This window comes from Argiope bruennichi, chromosome 2, assembly GCF_947563725.1.
Source record: "Argiope bruennichi chromosome 2, qqArgBrue1.1, whole genome shotgun sequence".
In the NCBI taxonomy this organism is placed as follows: domain Eukaryota; kingdom Metazoa; phylum Arthropoda; class Arachnida; order Araneae; family Araneidae; genus Argiope; species Argiope bruennichi.
Window position 1 is genome coordinate 105,427,082 of NC_079152.1, and position 25,380 is coordinate 105,452,461.

The window sequence follows — 25,380 nt, forward strand, 5'->3', positions numbered from 1 at the left end:
TATGAGTATTTTAGCAAGGCTTTCAACAAATAGCATTTGAGTGAATTTGCATAGTGTAATCTTCAATGGACAACTTGAATGAATGAGGAAGGCGTGGAAGGAAAGGCATGGAGTGGCATCATCCTACTGGTGTGGCATGGAGTGATCGAGAACAATCAAACTCAGTTTCCGGCGGAAGGTTAAGCATGAAACAGGATTAGCTTTTAATTTTATATAGTTAAAAAGGAAATGGTAAAAATATATAAAGTAACTTGAAAAAATGTTTTCTTTGGTTTTAATAAGGAGAAAGCTTTTACTAACTAAACAAATACTGCATCTTTGTGGTTATTTTTTATGTATTAAAAGCTATATTTTTTACATCAAACTTTTCATTTTCATATATGCTTTTATTATAATATATATAACATTCTTACATGCATATTTTACAAATTCATAAAATTTGACAGCAAATTGTATCATGATTTCATGTCAGGACATTTGTTTATTTATCATTATGAAGAAAAAACAGTTTTAGGAAACAGTTTTATTTATTCCAAAATGTAAAGTAAATAAAACAAACTGAAAAGTTCTAGCTTTAGCTTCAAAGATGAATATCACAAAGAAACTTTTGGAACTTACCAAAACATGTAATTTCATACAATATTACCAAAGAAATCTTAATAGGCTAAAGAAAATGAAATAAATAAAAAGAGAAAATCTTCGGTCCACAAGCATTTAATTTCAAAATTTTAAAGTAGGAATTCAAGTAAGTTAAGGCGATTCATTTTTTTTCAAACTGGGTATTCTGAAATAATTTGTTTTGATTAAAATCCATATTCCTAAAAATAAAATATTTTGTAGACAAAAAAAAATAATTTCATCGGATTTATTCTCATATAAATGTAACTAAATATAGATATGTAATTATCAGTTTTATTAGAAGTTCGTCAACATTACTGTACATTAGATTTAAAATTAAGACTTGATTGAAATCATCTATAAAACTTATGCATTTAATGGAATTTCTTATCTCGACTAATTTAGTGAAGAATTTAACTAATGGATTGTGAATCCATTTAGCAAGATAGTTAGTCTTCTTCACAGCTGGATATTTAATTACTGCTTATTAAATAAATTACAAGACAATACCCGTCTAGTGTAATTGACTACTAGGAAGCGGATATAATCTGCCAACAAGTTGAGCTTCCTAGATGGAATAGGCTGATTAAGTTATTTTAGTAGCGCACTTCCGAATATATTGATCACCATTCACTCTAAATTATCTACTTCCAGTATGCAGTTGGGAAGATATTGAATTTAGGGGACAAGATAATTAAATTGTTTCTCATTTCTGCTTAGAATAATAATAATGAAAAAAATTATGAGAATTATTGCTTTTGTGCATCTTTCAATCGTCCAAAAAACTAGAAATAAAGCAAATGACGTGTGTTTATTTATAATCAATTTGTGAAACACAAATATTTTTAGAAAAGAGTGAATGAAAATATTTATTTGGGATTTTTATATAAGGAAAACAGCAGGTGAATATGTTGAAGTAGTAAAAAGACGCATAGTTATTTTAAATAAGTATTCATGAAAAAATAAATTGATGAATCTGTGAATGAGAAAGTGCGATATCAAATAAAATAAATGAAGGATTTCTATTTTTATGAAATGAATTTAATACTTTGTAGTGAAGATTTCAAACTCTTTCTTTAAATAATCACAACATATATTTTGAAAATAAATATATGGAATAGAATAACTTCATACTCACGTAATACTCATTAAACACTTTCACATGTTTAGTTTATTTAGCGATATGTTGTATAATTTACGAAGGTAATGTTATCTTCATAGGATTTTTTTTCACAGAACATACCATAAATTTTGCAAACAAATATACAAAATATAGTACATTAATGATCCCGCAGTACTTGATAAAGCACCATGCCTATTTAATTTACAATCCATTACGTTGCATGCAGAGGAGAACTGGTGCTTTCAGTATGGTATAGTCGTTAGTCATTTCATTTCTTATGGTAGAAAAAAATTAATGAAGTTTCTGCAAAACACTAAATAACATGTAGCTAGATAGCACCAGCAGTTAATTTTGTCTTTAAATTGACTCCTCATGTCAACTAAATTCATTTTATAAATATTTCCATAATTTTTGAGTCAGTCACAGTTATGATTCAATTAATTAATTTCATAAATAGTGCTTATAACTAAAAAGAATATGTGAAACAAAACAATTTGAATTTATGCATAAAATGAGTTATTATAGATACATTACTTTTTCAAATGTTTAAATATATATATATATAAAAGATTATTAACTAAAATTTTTCCAATCTTTTCTTTGAGAATAGAAATTTAACTATTTTAGCCAATGCAGCATTTACTTACAACACTTCACAGGGATATTTTTTTATTCCTACACTTCAAAATTTCTAAACTACCGATTTGTGCTTATTTTAAAGTTTTGTAATAATCTTTAAGATCCATGTTTCTCTAATAACACAGATTTCATTATGGAAATCTAAACTGCTTAAATTACTAAGTCTTGTTTCGTTTTGTATGGTTAAGAAATTTAAATATTCTGCAAATAGTCTATCAATTTTTATTATGTAATCCACAAATTTTTGTAATATAATAATTTATACATAATTATTATAATTTTTATAAGATATTTTCTTATAGTTCTGAAATTTTCTTAGAGTTCTGTTATTTTCTTGTAGTTACAGAACAAAAAATAAAAAAGTATGTATAAATTGGGCAGAAAAAGTACTTCATTGGATGTATTAATATTAATCCAACCTTTGATAATTTCAAAAAGACACTTATCCGGAATATCGATTTTATTTCTTCGTTATATTTCTTTTCAGAAACTACAAAATGTTTCCATCTTTCCTGAAATAAACGGAAACCGAAGAAAGAATCCGGCTTTTTAAGATGCAATCCATTTATCAAAACAATTTGATATGAACGTGAGAATTGAACCTCTAAGCAGAAAGAGCTCTATAAATGGGGCAAAACAAGTAATAGTCTGAAGGAATGACAACTGGTGAATACAGTGGGTTGGGTAACACATATAAAAAATCTAATTATCTAGGGATTCTCAAGCTTTTCTATCGCTAGTCTGCTCTATGTGGTCCAGCGTTGTTATATTGGAAAATAATCCCTTCTTGTATTACACTATATTCTAGATGTTTCTCCTTCAATGGTTCTTTCAAATAGATCAATTTTTTTCTGGTATCATTAACCATTAATAATTTCACCAAGTAATGATTTCTAATTTGTATCTGGAATATTTTTTTGATGCTTTTTGCACTCAGTATTGAAATCATTACTTTTAAATGGCTTAACTTTTATCAATGGAAAATGTTCATGATAAATTTCTAACAGTAACGGATGTGTTTTCCCCCCAATGAAATGATGAAACTTTCCACGAATGCTGCTTCTTTGACACAAAATTTGACATGCTCTGAAAATGAGCCTATTTTTGTAGTGGATGAGTACATACAACAGCCAAAAATAAAAACAATACCGGTGTCATATTGCAAAAAAAAATTTGCAGCTTCCCAGATGTTACATATATTTTATACATTGAAAATCTAAACTGAATAGGCTTTAAATATTTTTGTGCAGGATAAAGAAGAATGTATAACTTTAATTTTATTAGGCATTTCACTAGGTTTTTGCCAATTCATTTTGTCTATTTTATATAATCGGAAACATCTTCATAAATGGAGGCTATCTTCTTTCATCTGTGCCAAATGTATAGTACTTTTTAAAGAATAATAGCTTGAACATATTATGCAGAACAGCGAAACACCTACCATTCTTTCTTTTCTCTTTAATAATCCAGTTGAATCGGGTTATAAAAGAGATAAAAATAACTCACAAAAAATTTTAATTCACAGACTTATTTGAAGTAAAAAAGATTCAGCTTGTAACTACATGCATAATAGCTATTTTACACAACTAGAGTATTTCATCAGCAACAAATTGATATCATTTATTTATTCATTTTGCCCATTCACATTTAAAATAAAATCAAGATACATTATTCTGTACAATCTAAATTGTAAAACAATTGTTATAAAAAGTGTTATGAATTTTCTTAATCAAGATGAATCTCATGCTGTTAATTTAGGTACTTCAGGTCAATAACAAAACAAAATTATATTTTTATTTAACAAAACCCATATAACGCGGGAGAAAAAAACCATAATATGCAACTCGACAAAAGAATACACTCTATCATCTCTTTTCTTATCAATTAAATTTGGTTTAGTTTTATACACTTATTTGAAATACAATTCATTTCGAATTAACTTACTATTATTCAAGCAAATAAAATACAGAGACTTTAATAAAAACATTTTATATAACAAATGATGAAGGCATGTATAATTTGTATAATATATTCCTGCATATAAAACAATGAAAACGAAAGAATAAATAGAAATCTCGATAACTTCACAGAAATTTGAAATTGAAAACTACAATCTAATTTCTTTTATTTTCAAACTTGAAAGTAGATTTTAGAAAAATGTTGTTTTTCGATTTTTTTTTCTTAAAAATAGATTAATTCTGAAACAGTTCTATTTTTACTTTGATAATTTTTAGTAACAATGTGGAAACTGGAGAGAAATCCAGTATAGATGCACCACAGTATCATAATGTTATAAAAAATAGGTATTCAGGAAAAATGACTTTTTGAAAGCCATTTTTGTGTTCGTGAAAGAAAACTGCGATTTGTCAAACTGACGTTATCCGTCAAATATTTCTTTTTCAAGTTATCATTTCTTTCTTTCTTTTTTTTTTTTTTCAAATACGAATTCAATTCAGAGAACTATTTATATCAACCACACGTTTTGCTGAAAGTTTTTACTAAATATTCGCCAAAGCATTTTTTTTTAATATCTAGTATAATTTTTTTTTTCAATTTTGTAGTCTTTTGTGTAGTTTCAAGCAATCAGAAAGAAGTTTATCTTTTCAATTTTGCAAACACTCTAATAGAGTTCATTAAGACAAAAATTTTAAAAAAAAAGTACAAAGGAAAAGGAAGAAAAATTCTTAAAATATAATTATGATGATTAAAAAATTTAACTGAAATATGAAATCGCAATAAAAACTGCAATTCTAGTAAGGACATTCAAATATTTACGATTTTTAGCAGGATTCATTTCAAATCACTCTGCTTTCAAGCTTATAATTTAAAATAAGATCATTCATTTCAACTTTAAGTCTACAAAGGGATGAATAATTCGTAAATATTTCGTTATTTTAATTAAGTTAATCCTTCCGAATTATATCCTTAGTTATAATAATTCGTTAATCCTTCAACCTTAGTTGATTCTATAATCCATTACAAAAATGAGTCAAAGTTGTCATCAATTTATTGTAAAGAAAACACAATTAAGGTGCTAAATATTTTAAATTTCGTTAAATTTAAAGTTTTACGGAATAGTCTATAATAATTAGCGAAAAAAATATAAAATAAATACTCCAATTTAGATATTTATGCAGGTTAATAGTTTTGATAAAATCTTATATCCAATGTATGAATTGTTGCTTCAACTAAAAAATAAATTACAATTATTTTCAGCAAAATTCTCGACAGTTCAACAAGTTTGATATAAACAGTGAGATCTGCATAATTATTTTTTTGTAGTGACGCTTTTATGCCATGAACATCTTTCATTCAATAATTTAATCAAGAATGAATCCTAAATTTTTTTAATTATCTCTTTAACATAAATAAAATGTTATAGGAAATTATTTCCAAATCGTCTTCAACGTATAATACATCAGTTTTCAAATATTTTAAACGCAAACTTGTAAAGTTTTGAAAATCAATAGATTTTTAAATAAAAATTTTAGAAGCTGCCGTTATTAAGTAGTAAGAATATAGAAAGTCATATATTTTTGAAACATATTTATGCCTTACAGATAAAAAAATATATTTCCTCTATATTAAAAGGCTAACAGAAATAAAATAAATTATATTATAAAAACATAAAACAAAATTTAGATAATTACTTTTAACAGTGCGCATTTGGAAATAAGAAAACAACATCCGTAACTCTTTGATAACGAAATGTCTTTTTCTTCCTTAACAGTAATTTTCTTTGCATTATAACCGTAAAGATAATATATTTCATTATGTAATTTATTTAATATATTTTCATCTAAGGTGTGTTTCAAATTTTTAGGGACACCATATAAAAACATAAAATCGGAATAATTTTTACCAAATATCTGTAAAAACTTCTTTGAAAAGCATGAAAAATTAAATATAATAAAAAAATCTAAAATAATTAAATAAATATCAATGCTAATAAAAGAAGAAAATAGAAAAAAATGCCAAATTTGTGTTTCAAATTTTTAGGGACAGCTAGATGAGATGGTATACAAATTCAAGTTAAATCTTTATTATTGCTCATTTTCATTTACTACCAGTTGTTTTAATAACTTAAAAAGCTTATATTGAAAACGTCCACGTTAGTACTTAATTTTTTGCCGAAGAAATATGGCTACAGGTAAATGGTTATCAGATCTTGAAAAAGGCCAAATAAAAGCTCATTACAACGAAAAAAAGTCTTTGAGAAATATTGCAGTCCTCATAAAACGTTTAAAACGTGCTGTGGAAAATTATGTGAAGCAGTTAAATGGGAAATCAACTGCCATTCAAAAGCGAGGACCTAAGCCAAAGCTCGATTCACGTACCCGCAGGAGAATTATTCAGAAATATGTAAATGGAAAATCATCAGTACGAAAAGTAACAAAAGAATTGAAACTGGGATGTTCTTACACTACTGTTTGGAGGTCAATCAAGAGAAATAAAAACATGAAATATGCGAAAAAGGCTTGCAAACCACCACTTGCCAAACAACACAAATTACAACGTTTATCCTGGGCAAAGGAACACATGCATTTCAAAGATGAGTGGATAGAAGTCATGTTCAGCGACGAGAAGAAGCTTAATCTAGATGGGCCAGACGGTTGGAGATATTACTGGCATGATCTAAGAAAAGAACCAGAGATTTTCTCCAAAAGGCAAATGGGCGGTGGATCTGTTATGATTTGGGGAGCTTTTAGCTTTAATGGTACATGCGAACTGGCATTTGTGAATAAAAGAATGGATTCTGATCGATACTAAGAAATGTTACAAACACATTTACTTAATGCAAGACCTGAAATATGTGGTCCAAATTGGACTTTTCAACAGGATAATGCATCTATCCACAGCTCAAAATCAACAAAAAAGTGGTTTAGAGATAACAATGTGAAAGTTATGGATTGGCCCGCCAGAAGCCCCGATCTAAACCCCATTGAAAATCTATGGAGTCTTTTGGCAAGAACAGTTTATGAAGGAGGGCGCCAATTTCATTCGAAAATGCAGCTTCAACAAGCAATAATGGTATTCTCTGGATCCAACACTTCTTCAGAACCTAATATATTCCATGCCAAACAGAATATATGATGTAATCAGAAAAAATGGTGCTAATATTGAACGGTAAAAAAGTTTAATTTGAAGTTTTGAAGCTTTTAATTCCACTGTCCCTAAAAATTTGAAACACAAAATTTGTGCTACTCTTTTTTTAGTCATTTCAAAGTTGAAATTTATTTGTTTAATCTAAATTATCTTAGAATATTTATTTTTGTTATTAATCTAACTTATTTCAGAAATAAATGTCAAATATTTATTATTTACGCTTTTATTTTCATTTTTACTGGTGTCCCTAAAAAACTGAAACGCACCTTATGATTAAATATTCACTAAATTTTTTTTCTCTTAAATTAATTGTTTCTAATAACCCCAAATTAACTACCAGTATGAATTACTATAAAATACGATGCAGGTGTCAGAGACACCTCGTAATATATGCTAGTAAAATATTTACAGCAAGAATAAGCATTTATAAAATGTAATTGATTTGAACAGATCTTTCGTTATGATCGCTAACCACACTGTAAACAATATTTTTGATAAACATATGTTATTTTGCGCAATTTCGAAAATTATAAGAATTAATAGTATATTGGAAATTATTAAACAATAATTTTTGGAAGACTCAGAAACAACTTTCAAATAAGAAGCAGAAAAATATTTGACTCTGCACATATTTTTTGTGCAATTTCGGAAATTTTTGGAAATGTAAATATTTGAATATTAATTGCAATAAATAAATATGATTATAATAGAAGTCTAATTAATTTGGATAGCTGACAAATCCTTTCTGAGATTGAGATAAAGCAAACTTTCACAAATAGATAATAAACAACTCACTCAAAAGATCTTTAACATCCTTTATTTCTGAACCATTCACACTCCACGCTTTTATTCCTGGAACGCCTGAAATGAAAAGATATAAAAAATATTTATATATAATATTATTAAATTTGCCAATTTATAAATATACATACGATGGAAAAAGCAATTAAAATATAACAACAAAAATCAAAAAAGAAATAAAAACCGTATATAAACCGGAGTAAAGCAAAAAGTGCCCAAAATAAATGAAAAAAGTTGGTAAAGAAATAAAGTGCATGTGAAACAAATGCATATCTTTTAAATTCTCTATATTGCACTCAGATTTGCATTGCTTCTCCTTCTTTCTACAATGATCTGCTATAACGTTTGGGTAAAGACAGCATAAATTCACTTAATTTCGATCCTGTTAATAGAAAGTACTATAGTTGTTAGCAGAAAGTACTATTATTCCTCTTATGGTTCAAATTAATTTTATCCCTTGATGAGCACTAAATAGTAGGAATAATTATGTAAATAAATTTATTTCTTCATATATAAGTTGTTTAGAAATAAATTTATTAAATTTTAGAAAGTTCCGAAATATTTATTTTAAACTGCCTTTCGGTCCTATCAATAATATTTAAACAAATATTCTTGACATCGTATCATTTTAAGCGAAAAAAAAGCAGCAACTGAAACTGATTGAGTTTTGAATAATCGAAAATCGTTATTTTAGTCTAAATTTTTCACATAAGATATCTTAAAGGATTGTTTCTTAATAGAAATTGTGCATAGCTAAATTTTTTCTTAAAATAAATTTGTATGAGACTCCTATTTAGGTTAATCAATTATAATTTGGTCAATTTTAGTCATACTATACAAGAATGTGTTTTTATAATATGCTTCAGAATATCGACAAGTTTTTTTTTTTTTTTTTTTTTTTTTTTTTAATATGATTATTAGGACTGGTTCGATCCTGAAAACGGCTAGAATTCGTAACTGTTTCGGAAAAGCCTTTATTCACTAAAACATTTATAAAATATTATGCTTCTGATCATTTAAAGTAATTTTCCTACTAGAACTGTATGTCTACCTCTAGCGGTTGATATAAATTGTTGGACCGAGGTAAGATTGATGCTTTGTAAGCATTTATTTGTGTTTTTTATTATTTCAATACTCTCTTTCTTTGATTGACATTGCTCTACTTCTTTGCTCTCTCTGTAGAAAACAAAACAAGACAAAATATTTAAAATTTCCTAATAATCATAGAATTAAGTAATGCTTAAATAAAATTTGACTGAAAATAAAAATATTCTGTCTGCATATAATTCCTTTATTTACAGTTAATTCCTCTAATAAACAAAAATAAATTCTTCCATATATTTAAAGGTATACGAATCCTAACCAAATAATTGAGGATGTACGAATCATAATTATATCACTGAATGTATACGAATCATAATTTTATTTTATAGATAAAGGTATCTAATCATAACCATATATTTGAAGGTGTACATATATCAATTCGTTTTTTATTTTAAATAGAAATGTAAATAAGCGAACGGTTTTTTCAGTTTCATGTATTACTTCTTTTTACTGTTCCTCAAATGGTACTTTAGCTTATTTATGTCCGAATATACTTCCAGTAAAAATAAACACATATTTAAACCTACCATACCTTGTTTATTTCGTGACAGTTTTCATGCAATAAACAGAGATATGATAAAAATGCATTAAATATATTCCCTGCATAAAGATATACAATAATATAAAAAAAATGTTTTGAAAAAAAACCACCTGAATCTCAAATGCTTTTTCCATCTGTAGTTACTTTCAGAAACTGTTATTTTGCTAAACCGTAAATATTCGAGATAATCCAAAAGGAATTCTACACAGAAAAATATTACACCATTTCTCACCTGGCGTCCCAGCTTTCCCAGGAACTCCTTTCTTTCCTCTAGGCCCTGGCAAACCTGAAAAATAAGAAAAAACGTGAATACATGTTCTAAATCTTGTTATCTGTTAAAAAATACACATGAGAATATTCTTTTAAGAAAATTCAGATTATTCCAAAATTCTCTGCGATCTTCACGGCAAGACAACTTTCGTCGTTTTTTGCAACTTCATTTTTCACGTCACTGAGGGGTTTTGATTCTCCTTCCTTCGTTTAATCTTTCAAGTCGTCTTCTTCGTCTATTCAACTCCGAAGCGCCATTTTCTTTTTTTATTGCAGTTTTCTTTACTTTAGCCTCGTTTAAATAGTTCCTGCGGTTAACGGCAGATACGAAGATGACTTGGCGTTCAAATCGTTTATCTTCGAAGAAAATATTTCGTTTGAGGCACAGGTTGGAAATAAAGAAAAATTCTAGTTCCCTTAAGAATATATTTTCCTTCTGCTTTCTGTTTTTTTTTCCTTCTTCCCCCCACCCCCCTTAAAGTGAAATAGTATGTCGAGGTGAATTTTAAGGAGATCAAGATTTGAAATGTCGCTGATATGTGCACAAATTTAGGAAAAAATTTTTCACAAATCATTTTGAGTTATCCCATTTGTTTTATTTATATTGAGGAGATTTATTTCTTTGAAAAATCTGATTAAGAACGCATTATCTTAATTAAGTGGGAAGTAAAATTTTTCTTAATGTAATCTGTTATTTATTCTATTATGAAATGAGATTATACATTCCACCTGATTTTTTTTTTCTTAAGTAGAATAGTATATTGGGTTTAGTTTAGTTTAGTTATATTAACGTCCCGTTTGAAGCAACACAAGAGTTATTTTGGGACGGACCTCGTAATTTTGAACCACGGTCAGATGACGAGGACGACACCTGAGCTGGCATCCCTCTCTCCACACCACACCACACCAGTGGGAGGACGTTTGGTCATGACGGATTTAACGTACAACAGACACCCCTTACACGACGGTTCTTCGGTGGAATAGGGTCTCGAACCTGAAACCCTCTGGCTCCGAGCCGAGACAATACCACCAGGCCACCGCGGCCCATAGTATGTTGGGGTGAAGTCTTAAGACATCCAGATTCGAAATGCTGATATGTATACAAACTTATTATAATATTTTTCCAAAGCATTAATCGTTGACCCATTTATTTCAATGATGGTAAGGAGATTTATTTGATATATATGTGTTTATTAAAATATCCGATAAATAAAAAAAAATGTTAAATACAATATAATATTTGTTTGTTTTTTTAAAACAGAGCTTTTTCTGTAGTGATTTTCTAATCCAATCTAGTAAAATTGGATCTACCACATTCTTGAATTATGTTACTCTTAACAGAAGAAAAATGTTGCAATTTCTGTTAGTAAGTGTAATATTAAAGTGTTTGCAAATGAAAGGATGTAAAGGTGAAAGAAACTGAAGTGAAGTAAGCTGAAGTGTTTTTCTTGCGACTTCCTCACATATTGCAATACTATGAAACGTTTTGAACAATTTCATCTTAAAATAAACAAAAGCAAGTATGTATTTTCCATAATATCTGTTCCTTTTGACTAAATTGCTGCACAAATTAATTTGGAAGTCTGCAATCGTGATACAATTCATATAATGAAATTCATTACTCACCGAAAACTGAATTCGTTTTTCTCTTTTGCATTTCTGAATGTTGGCGTTACTGTGAATACACTCCAAAAGACAGATAAAAATAGAGTTGAAACTTTTTGTATTTGGAAAATGGATTGGGTACAAATTTAATGCGTCTATGATTTTGGCAAAGAACAACTTTGTCAAATTTCTGATATCTGGCTCATTTCGTTTTTATATTACCATTTATAATACAGTGCAGACAGATATATTTCTGTTTGATGGATTTTCCTACATTTTTGACAAAAAAATGAGGTGATTTAAGACATCAAAATTCTTCCAACTCATTCTCTTTTTGAAGTATTGCAATCACACGCAAGTAGAATTCCATAAAAGAAAATTTATAGACTCAAGGTAGGTCTAAAGAATGAAGATTCATCGAAATCTGCACTTCGCATATTTTGAAAATAACATTATTCTCGGATTGTGCAATTCACACATGAGAAGATGAGAGTCTTGCGATTTCATTACTGATGGGTGGAGAGATCGATACAGTCTAACTGCATTAAATCAGACGAGGATTAGGTGTTACATTATTCTCCCGCAGATGTTGTAGAAATTTTGGAGAGTATGCTGCAGGTTCAGGTGTTGTTCCTCGTCCTGTGACTACAGCTCAAAATTAAAATGGCCCATTTAAGATGAAATAATACGATAACTAAAGAATAACAAATATAAGAAAATAAATCATATGGTTTACTTCTGGTTTAATAAGTATAATACAAGTAACATTAAATTAATTTCTTTGAGTTTATGAGAAAACAAAATGCTTTTATACGTACAGCATTATTCAGATTTTTCAGATCAGTGCAGATATTTTAATATTGAATGATAAGTGCTTTTGAAAAATATCTGGTGGTAATAAATTGAATTTGACACATTTTATCGTCAAGGAACTTTGGAATCAAGGAGAGTTGTTCGTCAACGTGAATTTTCACAAAAACGCGTTAGCACTACTATTTTTGTCCGCATATTACCAATATAAATTTTCGGTAATTGTCTGCAAGCGTCATACCCGTTGTTATCATCATAGAAGTATGAAAAAGCATCAGTCAAGACTTCTGTGCATATAATCAGGTGACAGTATATTTCTGTGATAATAAATAACATTTTGTAACATTTGCCAGCATCAGGTCATTGACTGATTTTTTTTATTTCTAGCACAATGCTTCTGAAAAATATCTTGAGGTAATGAATTTTATTCATTTTGTCGTCAATGAACTTTGGAATCGAGGAAAGTTGTTTGCCAACATGAATTTTCATAAAAACTCGTTGGCACTAATATTTTTATCCGCATATTACAAATATAAATTTCCGGTAATTGTCTATAAGCGTGATACCCGTTGTTATCATCATAGAAATATGAAAGAACATCAGTCCAGACTTCTGTGCATATAATCAGGTGACAGTATATTTCTGTGATAATAAATAACGTTTTGTAACATTTGCAGCATCAGGTCATTGACTATTTTTTTTTAATTTCTAGCACAATGCTTCTGAAAAATATCTTGAGGTAATGAATTTTATTCATTTTGTCGTCAATGAACTTTGGAATCGAGGAAAGTTGTTTGCCAACATGAATTTTCATAAAAACTCGTTGGCACTAATATTTTTATCCGCATATTACAAATATAAATTTCCGGTAATTGTCTGCAAGCGTCATACCCGTTGTTATCATCATAGAAATATGAAAGAACATCAGTCCAGACTTCTGTGCATATAATCAGGTGACAGTATATTTCTGTGATAATAAATAACGTTTTGTAACATTTGCAGCATCAGGTCATTGACTATTTTTTTTTTTAATTTCTAGCACAATGCTTCTGAAAAATATCTTGAGGTAATGAATTTTATTCATTTTGTCGTCAATGAACTTTGGAATCGAGGAAAGTTGTTTGCCAACATGAATTTTCATAAAAACTCGTTGGCACTAATATTTTTATCCGCATATTACAAATATAAATTTCCGGTAATTGTCTGCAAGCGTCATACCCGTTGTTATCATCATAGAAATATGAAAGAACATCAGTCCAGACTTCTGTGCATATAATCAGGTGACAGTATATTTCTGTGATAATAAATAACGTTTTGTAACATTTGCAGCATCAGGTCATTGACTATTTTTTTTTAATTTCTAGCACAATGCTTCTGAAAAATATCTTGAGGTAATGAATTTTATTCATTTTGTCGTCAATGAACTTTGGAATCGAGGAAAGTTGTTTGCCAACATGAATTTTCATAAAAACTCGTTGGCACTAATATTTTTATCCGCATATTACAAATATAAATTTCCGGTAATTGTCTGCAAGCGTCATACCCGTTGTTATCATCATAGAAATATGAAAGAACATCAGTCCAGACTTCTGTGCATATAATCAGGTGACAGTATATTTCTGTGATAATAAATAACGTTTTGTAACATTTGCAGCATCAGGTCATTGACTATTTTTTTTTTAATTTCTAGCACAATGCTTCTGAAAAATATCTTGAGGTAATGAATTTTATTCATTTTGTCGTCAATGAACTTTGGAATCGAGGAAAGTTGTTTGCCAACATGAATTTTCATAAAAACTCGTTGGCACTAATATTTTTATCCGCATATTACAAATATAAATTTCCGGTAATTGTCTACAAGCGTGATACCCGTTGTTATCATCATAGAAATATGAAAGAACATTAATCTAGACTTCTGTGCGTAAAATCAGATGACTAAGACAGTAAATTTCTGTGATAATATTTAAATTAATATTTTGCAAGCAATCAGGTCATTGACTGATTTTTTTTATTTAAAGCTAAAACTGTCTAATATTAAAAATTAAAGCACTAATACAAGCATAAATGATTATAGAGTTAAAAAAATAAGCCGAACCAATTTGTCAAATCACTTCTGGATGTGTATGACCACTGAATAAATTTGTTAAATTCAAATTTCAGATATTACAGATACTTATTCAGTATATATTAAATCAATAAATAGTTCAAATTTATTTTTATAAATGCGAAAAAATATATATTGCAGTACATGTACAATGCTTTATTAATATATTCAAGAAGTTTTACATATTTTCAAAAAATATATATAAATATTAAAATGCATGTAAAAAATTATTCTTTAAATCTTTAGATATTCGAAGGAGGCTATTTAAGCCTCAAATTTCTAATCTTAGAAATGTAATGAATATTTTAATAACTTATATAATTAAAATTTCAAAGTAGTTTGAAAGCCGCATATTTACAAGTATTTTAGAAACTTTTTCTGTAAAGGAACATAATATGCAGGGAATATTCCATATATTACCTAGAAATGAGTTTTAGGTTGTTGTATATTTGAAATTAGAAATCTTTAAATTAATATACTTTCGAACGTAATTAGTTTCTGCGTTTTAAGGCACATTCTAATTAAAATTATGATCGACATTTATGAAAATTTGCATAGTCAATTTTAATTTGAATAACTAATTTCCTCTTTTTCTGAAAGCTAACAGGAGTTTTGAAAACTTTAAGGGAAAGATAATTATAGAAAGGAAATGACTAGTAATCTTGCCACAAAAACTTATGAAGAGATAATAATAATTCCCATACTTTTAATAAATTGTGCTATTTGAATAACTTTAATAGATTTTGCGGAGAAATGCAACATATATGCTTTAAACCAAGTATAAAGTATTTCAATGGTACTGGCGGAATGCTTTGATGCAGTTTCTGGAATGATAATATTTTAGGCTGCTATAATATCTATAAATTGCTTTATGCATGTTACGCAAAAGATGAAAAATGCATAACAAAAGCAAAGATAAAAATTAGCACAATAAAGAGTCATCCTAAAATTGATAGGAAAGGCAGTTTGAAAATGTCTGGTTAATATATAATGGATCTTTTTTTTTTGAAAATTTATAATGAGTTTAATTCACCAAAATTTCTAAAATATGAAACAAGCGGGGCTTTACCGTATTCTTCTTCAATACAGAGCGTTTTATGTTAGTTTTAATGTGTAGTTAAGAGACCAGGAAAATCTGGCGCAAATTCCCAATTTCGGTGGAAAAAAATGCCAAATAAATCTCTTTTTCTCAATCTGAATAGCATTATAAATAAGAAATGTTTCAATATTTAACGATATTGGCATATATCAACTCATTCTGCCAAATATTTATTAATTTTGCTTTGAAATATTAAAATGCTTCGATGTAAAATTGCTTTTAATTAATTACATATTATTAATTATATATTATCAATAGATATTAATTCAATATTTTGATAGATGTTATATATAATGATATAATATCTTGGTGGTTTGAATAAAGATATTAATTTGATGATAATAATTTTCTTTATCAATAAAGCATATATGAGCAGGTCGTTTAACGTTTAAAGCATTAAGCAACAATTTTAAACAATACTGTCTTTTTTATTATTTAAGATTTTAAATAACTGAAACACGAAATATTATTTTAAGTTATTATTTCATTGCGAAAAATAAAGAAAAGAAACATGTCAAGCTCCCGCTCAGTCGTCTAGGTTTCCAAACCATGAAAACTGAAAAATAGAAATTTAATAATACTAATAACCATTTTAAATGTTCACTAGGAGCACTAATTCGCTGAACTAAAATATGAACTATAAATTAACATTTCTTGATTTTTTTCCATGAAAGTCCAAGTAAATTTCACTTTCATAAAAATTTGGTTTCACAAGCTTTCAAAATCGGGACAATATACTTTTTTTTTTTTTTTTAGCCATTGAGTGGTTAATCCTATCACATTTCTACTGTCCATAGTTTTATGCAAAAAATAGAATGGACACAAGAATTGCTTCACGTTTTCTTAGTTACTGGAAAGAAAGATCTGTTTCCCACTTCAATCGTCCATACGGTTAAGTAAGAAGAAGAAAAAACGAAAGAACTGTGACCACACACTTTTCTAGTTTTTAGAAAATAAGATCTGTCTCCCAATGATCACGATTACATAGAAATAAGAAGGATTAAGAACGATTAAGGACCAGAAGTATGAAATGATAATGATAAATATCCCATTTCGTTTTTTAAGGTGTGGGAAGTTAAGATTTGTCGGCCATTAAAGCCATTCATAGAGTTGCATATGGAATAAAAAAAGATTAATTGTATCATGAATAAATAAATATTCCTTCTCCCTATTCTAGACATTGGAAGATAGAGTTGTTTTCCACAGGTTAAAGGATTACTTTCTCTGTCTTTCAATTAATATTATCAATAAGGCCGAACAGGTCAGTTAAATTATTTACTACTTGGTAAATTAATTTAATCGTAGCTATTAAAATAGCTCTTCGAATGCAGATAAACTTCACTAAATCAATGGAACAATGATTTCACCAGGCTTATGCAGAGGGGGAAAATACAGTTTGCACAGAATTTATACCACATTTGAGGAAAAGGTTTAAGTAGGCAATTGAAATGTTGGTTAGTATTGTGTAACTCATTACTATTGAATACAGTTTTTCTGTCAATTTTCTATTTAAGTTTTTAATGTTAAAAACATTATAATATAAATTATAATTTATCATCAATTCAATATTCAATTGAATTGATGATAACTGATGGATTAGCATCTTTTTTATAATCATAATTTACTGGTAATGTAACGTAATTGCTTTTTGTATACAATTTAATACAATATTTCATAAACTAGACCGATGACGACTTTATAATCTCTCAAAAAAACTTTTACCAAAAGCAAATGGCGTGCTTTATATGAATGACAGACTAAATTTAAGATTTAAAGTTTAAAAATTTACTTATTAAAAATTTCTTGTTTGGCTCAACGTCTTCTTCTTGCTCATGGCCCAAATTAAGTATTTTGATGCAACCAACGGATATTCTTTTAATATGATGCTGCAGTTGAATGATGTTATCCATTATTATTTAACTTCTTACTCGTAAGTACTTATACAACATGAGAAAAACAATTCAAAAATGTTATATTGAGCACTGGATCTAAATTAAAATTGTGTTCCGAAGCTTTTAGAAAAATATATTCATAGAACAATTATAAAAAATTAATCCCCCTGATTTTTAAGCCCCTATGCCATAACAATTCGAGGATGTTTAAGCACTACCTTATTCAATATGCCTATGTTGGTATCATCTTAAAATTCAATGCAACATGAACTATCATTCGAGATCATCCATTAATGTTTCTGGGATTCAACAGTTGTCGAAGTTATAAGACTCGACAATTCGCCATAAATTCCAGATGATTTAAAAATAAGATATCCACATTTGTAGGATACTTTATATTTGGATTTGAGTCATGGGGAAGATTTTCTTACATTAATTATTCCAGAAATCTTCTATTTCATAGTTGCTATGTTTGTAAAATAATTAGATGTATTTGATGATAAATCAGAAAGAATAATAACAGTACAATCCGAGTATTTTATGAATAAATTGATTTGTATTAGATTAAATAATAAAGTACTTTCATTTCATAGACGAAAGTAACAGAAGAAAGAAAGAAAAATAATTTTATATCACAAAAATTCATTTTTCAATTACGTTTTTACCGTACACGAAATATATTACAACACACTGTTTATCTAAATTAAATCAAATATTCATCCAGAGAGCGAATGCATTAAATATTCAGTATAATAGCATTTGATTTTCATGAATTCGTCTAGACCATTCCATCATAAAATGATTTCAATACAGTAATAATCAGCATATATCTTGATTTATAATGCTTCTAATTAATTTCATGATATTATTATTTAAATGCTATACATTAAAATTTAGAAAAGGAATATGCATTTATGTAATGACAAAATATCCTGCTTATAAAGCGGAAAAGCAATAAGCCTTAATTAATTGAATTTTCTTTGATGTATTATAACAGTTTTGAAGTTAATCTAGTTTCGAAAAAGAACTGTGTGCTGAATGTAGTGAACAAGACGACCTGTGCTGATTACACGACAGAGAAAAATTCTCATGTCAATATTCTCTGACAGTTTGACACTCCAATATATCATCCTGGAGAGATACAGGAAATGACGAAAATATAGGAATAATGTTGCATTGGTATGCTTACTATAAGTTAAAATTCAATAAAAAAAGAAAAATCTTGTTCAAACGGAAATAGAAAAGTTGAAGCAATTTATCATCCATATTTTATTTTTGACACAAAGTGACAAATTCAACTGAAAATTATTTTACTAGAATATCATAGTTTCGAATATTCTTTCATAGAGCTGAGAAATTTAAAAGAAAAAAATTCTTATATTTCTGGAGGAAAATTTTAGTTTACCTGATTTTTACAATTTATTACTTATATTGCCAGGCCTTTCAACAAAAGGCTTTTATACATCCTATAGGAAAGGCATGACATTAACAAGTGATTGATCGATAATGTTACAATCCTATTTTAAAATCACAAGAGGAATGTTTGGAATAATCAGCTGAGGGTATTGACGACATATCTGATAGATATGTCTAGATACTAATACTAATATTGTCTCAGATACTAATACTAAATTTCTATTCACGACAACTGGAATGATACTTGAAAACTCCATTGTTAGCATTTACCAGATCAACATGATGCCCAAAGCGTCCCTAGAAATTAGTATTGAACATGCAAATTAATATTAAAATAGATATTTAGCCACAAAATTCATATATCAACTATAAATATAATTTGATTCAATGACGTTAATCATTAGAAAGAAATCCAGAAAATAAATAGAAAGGTAAAATATTGTGGAAAAATTATATTAAATAAGAATTTTCAAGATTTCAAACTGATTTTTGAATTGAATGATTTAATTCATCTCAAAAAATTTTCACATATAAGATATTAGTAAAAGTGATGTAACAAGTAATTCAAAATGCTAATTTACTTTTATTCTTCTGTTTCTTGTTTATTACTAAATTAATGAATATGAAGCAAGTTATATTTTTAATTATTGTTCTCTAATTGAATAAAAATAGAAAATTCGATTGAAAACTAACTCCGAGGTATAAATTTTAGTATATTACAGATGGATTAAAATATTACATGAAGATTTCTATGCCTATTCTTTCTATGTCAAAAATAAAAATCTCATTCTCAATTTTTATTCTGATAAGCAATAGAATATATTCGGTCCTATATATCAACTGATATATAATTAAATATAGATCTTATAATGTGTCCGAAATCCATGAAGAAGTTAATTCACAACTGTATAAATAAATGCAGCTAAATGAATTTTTTAAACATTTTTTGGCGTGTGTAGGAGCTTGCGGCTACTTGTAATAGTGGCACTTTAAATAGAGAGTTTTAAAATATATAATCAGAATGTTCGCTAAGTGTGATTTTTATAATCGGCTCTATTACATTCTTACAGTTAGTGCCAAACCGAAACGAATAGTGATGGATTGTGAATATGCGGTCCGTTTTAAACAGTTAATTGGGTTTTTTTTGGCATGTTCTGATTTAAAATAAGTTAGCTAATCTTCAAGAAACACTTTTACTTATTAACTTTGTCTGTGTATTAAATTTTGTTAGTTTTTGACGAGACAGTGTTAAATAATTTTTGAAGCTGAACAAAATCTTTTTTCTCATGTTTCGTTTTCAGGTGGCAAATCTAGAGTTTTTTTTTTTAGTTTTTTTTTCAATAGAGCCAATAGCATTTTATAAGGTTAAGAATATCATTAACATTTGCTGACTGCAAGCAACTTATCATACTATTTTGATTTATTTCCGGTTCCAACTTGTTTACAACTTCCAGTTTGTAATTCCCTCTTTAAATATTTAAATACATCGAGCACAGGGTATTAAAAAGTTCTGGCTCAGATTACACATCTATAAATTCCCAAACCATAGTTCCAATCTCCCAGACAGCCATTTTTGATATCGCTATTTTTTTTTTTATTCTTAATTATTTTCCATTATTAAAAAATAATTTTATACTATTGAAATTGTTTATAACTACATGGTTTTTAGGCGATGAATGAATTTCCTATTGAGTTTGTGATTCTTTATCTAATTTCGATGTATTTAATATTAATATATTATTTTTTAAATCTATAAATTATTTTTTCGCTTTTTAAAAATTACTATACATTCAGTAAGAAATATTCATAAAAATTCTGAAATACTTCAGAAAAATGGGGACAAATAAAACTAAATGAATTATATATATATATATATATATATATATATATATATATATATATATATATATATATATATATATATATATATATATATATATATATATATATATATATATATATATATATATAGGGTATCAAATATAAAGATATTCAAATTCTGAAAGAGCATATGATCTGGAAAATCGCCTCACTAGATGGAAAGCTAATTTTAACTTTCAAATTCATTTGGAATTGCTGGAACACATCTATGCTTTCTTCGATTAGACTAATTACAAAAGGTTTAGTTCCTTTATATTGTTAGACTACAGGCTCAAGGCGTAGAGTAAAATTGCAGAGTACTTGTAAGGAAGAGCACGTACTTCATCCTATCTACCGACTCTGCCTTAATAGGGCACATAGTATTCTAGTAATTTCTTTTCTTGCTTTCTACTCACATAGTTTGAGTAATTTCATCAGGGTTTTCTCTTTCATGATAGTAACAAAAAACTGATACCAAAATATTCTCAGGAATATATAGAAATTTATTCAGTCTTTAATTACAGTAAATAGTTTTATATATTTTATATAATTTATTATCTAATTAAACTGTTGTTATTAAAATTTTTAATTAAAGCTGCTGCTAAAAGAAAAATACCCATTTAATTTTAAACGAAATCAAATTTGTTCATTGACGTAAAATGTTGCGTTATTAATTGAATCATACATGAGCTTAAGAAAAGAATGCAATGTGCGAATGTCAATATTTAAAATATTACAAGAACAATTGCTCCAAAAGAAATAATTCTAGAACAAATTATTTACTTTTCAGAAGATTAATAGTTATAGTTAATCGTTTCAATATGATTGTTGACAAAATTTATAGAACCCTCTCTCTCCACAACCTTGTTTGATTACAAGTAACTACTTTCAGTTTTCTCCCAAATGACGTTCAATGTGCAAAAACGATTTTAAGAACAGGATTATCTTTTAGTTAGTTAATCTCAAAACATCTTCCAGCAGGTAGTTATAACAGTACATATCGTGTATATTTTAAGCACGTTGTATTTTCAGACTGATAAATGCATCAGTGAACTTGGTGACAACGTAGAAAAGAATTGTAATGATACATCTTTTTTCTTATTTGCATTTTATGTTGTTTATGCCTAATAGCTTAATTGAAGTAATTTGTCATGATAACTAAATCCGAAATTAAAAAGAAAACGAAGTATAAAATAATGATGAATATAGAAAATTATATTTAAAATCGCTTTTCAACTAATTTTGCTGGGTTTTTTCAGCAATGTAATGGGTTATTTTCAGATTTTGTACATCCAAACCATCATCGAATTCAATTTTTTTTTAAGGAGAAAAATTATACAGTACAAAAATGACATTATGTTAGATTAAGTCTTCTATTCTATGCAATGATTAATGTATATTTGTAATAAAACTTACTATTCAGAATATTGAATACTGTAGATACTTCCGGACGTCTAATCTCATTATTATCAAGGTCTTATAGTTTTCAAAACATAAATTGCAGTAGATATTAGAATATTTAAACATAGTTGATACTAAGTTTAAATTATTTGCTTAAAATTTGCATGATTTTGATACACTTTATGCAAAAGAATAAAATCAACTTTTTGCCTTAAGTCTAAATGTTTACATTAAATAATATTAATAATTGATTTATTTTGAAAACAATTGAAAAACGATTATTGAAACAATTTTGGAAACACTTTATTGAAAACAATCGAATAAATATCAGGTCTGATGGCATTTTTTTCCATAGTGGGCTAATGTGTATACACGCAACTGTGAGGAAAGGCAAAATCTAATAGAAATGAAAGAATGTTATATAAAAAAATTGAAATTGAACATAAAATTAATTTAACATTTTAGTTAAATTATTTTGAAACAGCAAATGTATTTTTAAAATCGGATTATATAAATGAATCAAGCGATAAAAGATTTATGCATTTGATAACACTATTTAACACACTGATAAGAGTTTTTGAATAAAAAACGGATTAAAAGCATTTATTTTTTGCATTGTCTAAAAAGTTTATCAATACAAAAATTCCGAATGAAAAAATCAAATAGATTCTTACTAAGAACATCAGAAAGTAAAACAAAATTTTAAATAATTAAAACTTCTTTAAAACTCATTTTGATTTTGTAAATACATAAACAATCGACTCAGAATGGTTGCAAAAAATCTCCAACCAGAAATAGCTTTCCATAAATTCCTTGATTTGAAAATCCTATTTTCAAATCAAGGTGAGAAAATATTTTTAGCTTCTAAAATAAAACGTACTTAAATAAACGTACTTACTTAAATAAATTAGTATTTGAAAAATGCCTTTAGTTATTTAATCCGAAATATATTACCTTTCATAATTTAATGTGATATTAATATAACGCGATTTGCAAATAAATGAAATTTCATGTCAATAGTTCACTTGAAAATCCTCCTAATATTATTTAAATCTGTCAAAATAGAAGAAAGAACATTTTCTCGTCGAACATTTACAGTAGAATTTTTTTAAAAAAGTTTTTTTTTTTTTTTTTTTTTTTTGTTTTAAGAGAAGGCTGCAGCCTATCGTTAAAGATTTATTGAACGTTCGCTTTAAAATCTAGAAAGATTCTATTTATCATTTTTATTACTCCCGCTGACCAAAAAAGTAATTTATGTGGAATACCGATCGTACGTCCTGAGAATACAAATGGAAATAGAATGATTATTGTTCTTTCAGAGAGTAAGAAATAAACTAAGTTATTCATAAGGAAGATATAAAAACAAAATTTAAAGTAGTAAATTCAAACATGGTAAAAAAGTGACAAAATTTCTTTGATTTCTAATATTAAATCATGATTTACTGTTCTGGAAATATATATTAGATAAGCAAAAAAATGTGATATATAGGTTGCAAAAACCAATAAATTACACCAAAAACAAATTTTAGATAGCCCCATTTCTGCATAAATTTATATTATATGTTTGTTCTTTTATTCATTCAAAATACAGACTTTTTTCACGTTTATCCTACGTATGTTGACATTATTAAATTATAATTTACAATTTTGAATATTATATATATATATATATATATATATATATACAAAAGTATTAGAATCAAGTTAATAGGAAAAACAAAAATCAAATAAAAATTAAACCAAAAAAATTATTAAAAAATATTAAAAAAGAATCCGGCCTGAAGACTTTTTCAAGGGTCACCCTCAGGCAGGGATTCAAATAAAGGGATTTTTTCTGTGAGGACATACAGACATAAGCCTAATAATGATTCCTCGTGACCCGAAAAAAGTCTTCAAGCCGGATTCTTTTTTAATATTTTTTAATAATTTTTTTGGTTTAATTTTTATTTGATTTTTGTTTTTCCTATTAACTTGATTCTAATACTTTTGTATCAATTCATCTGTGTTTTAGAAGTAGCTGCAATTGCGCTCTCTAAATACTATGAAGTTCCTTTTTGGTTTTAGTTTAAATAGGTAATAAATTTTAGTTGCGATTTCGAAACTGTTTTGTTTCGTTTTCATTTTAGTTTCGTTTTCAAACTTTTTCTTACTTTAGATTGGTTATATATATATATATATTTATATATATATATATATATATATATATATATATATATATATATATATATATATATATATATATATATATATATATATATATATATATATATATATATATATATATATATATATATATATATATATATATATATATATATATATATATATATATATATATATATATTCTTGGAGAATAATATATTCGTTTTCTTATTCTTTCTACAGTTTATTTTACTTTAGGTATTCAAATTGTAAGCTTTTTTTCATTTTCTTTAATAATTACTTTATTATATATTATTTCATTTCATTCTTCTTTATATGTTGTAGATGTTATATGCCCCTCTAATTTATTATACTTTTTTACTTTAATTCTTTACTAAATAATCAATGCAGTAATTAAAAATAAATTAATAAATAGAAATAATATTTTTCTTAAATCCTATGTTGTCTCCTGAAAGTTGGTATCATGTACTTAAAATTTTTATCTTAGAATGAAGAGAAATTTAAGCATTAGCAAAAAACATGTAATAGTACCCTACAAGGCTATGCATAATATCTTTTTGTGTATTAATATACTAATGTTACTAAATAATTATGTTTTAAGCATTGGTTTAATATGCTTTAAAATATATTAATATCGTTATAGTTTTATCCTGCATGAAAGGGCACAATGTTAGCGAAGGCGATAAACTTTTGTATCTAGTACAATGCAAATTAATCAGATTGATAAGCATTGTGAATATATAACAGCTTATTGATCTCGGTAAATTAATAAAACTTCGAGAATTTTACCTATAATGGCCAATATATCCCTATAAATGTTAAAGCTTC

At 27.1% G+C, this 25,380-nt stretch overlaps 1 protein-coding gene across 1 annotated transcript in view; it reads right to left on the reverse strand.

Moving 5' to 3' along the window:
- The window catches only part of LOC129962067 (uncharacterized), a 367,795-nt gene that overhangs the window by 83,333 nt on the left and 259,082 nt on the right, over nucleotides 1–25,380 (reverse strand). The window contains exons 6-7 of the mRNA XM_056075776.1: nucleotides 10,165–10,218; nucleotides 8,282–8,347 (exon numbers count right to left, since the gene is read on the reverse strand). Coding sequence (XP_055931751.1) covers nucleotides 8,282–8,347; nucleotides 10,165–10,218 — 120 coding nt within the window. The remainder of the gene's footprint in view (nucleotides 1–8,281; nucleotides 8,348–10,164; nucleotides 10,219–25,380) is intronic.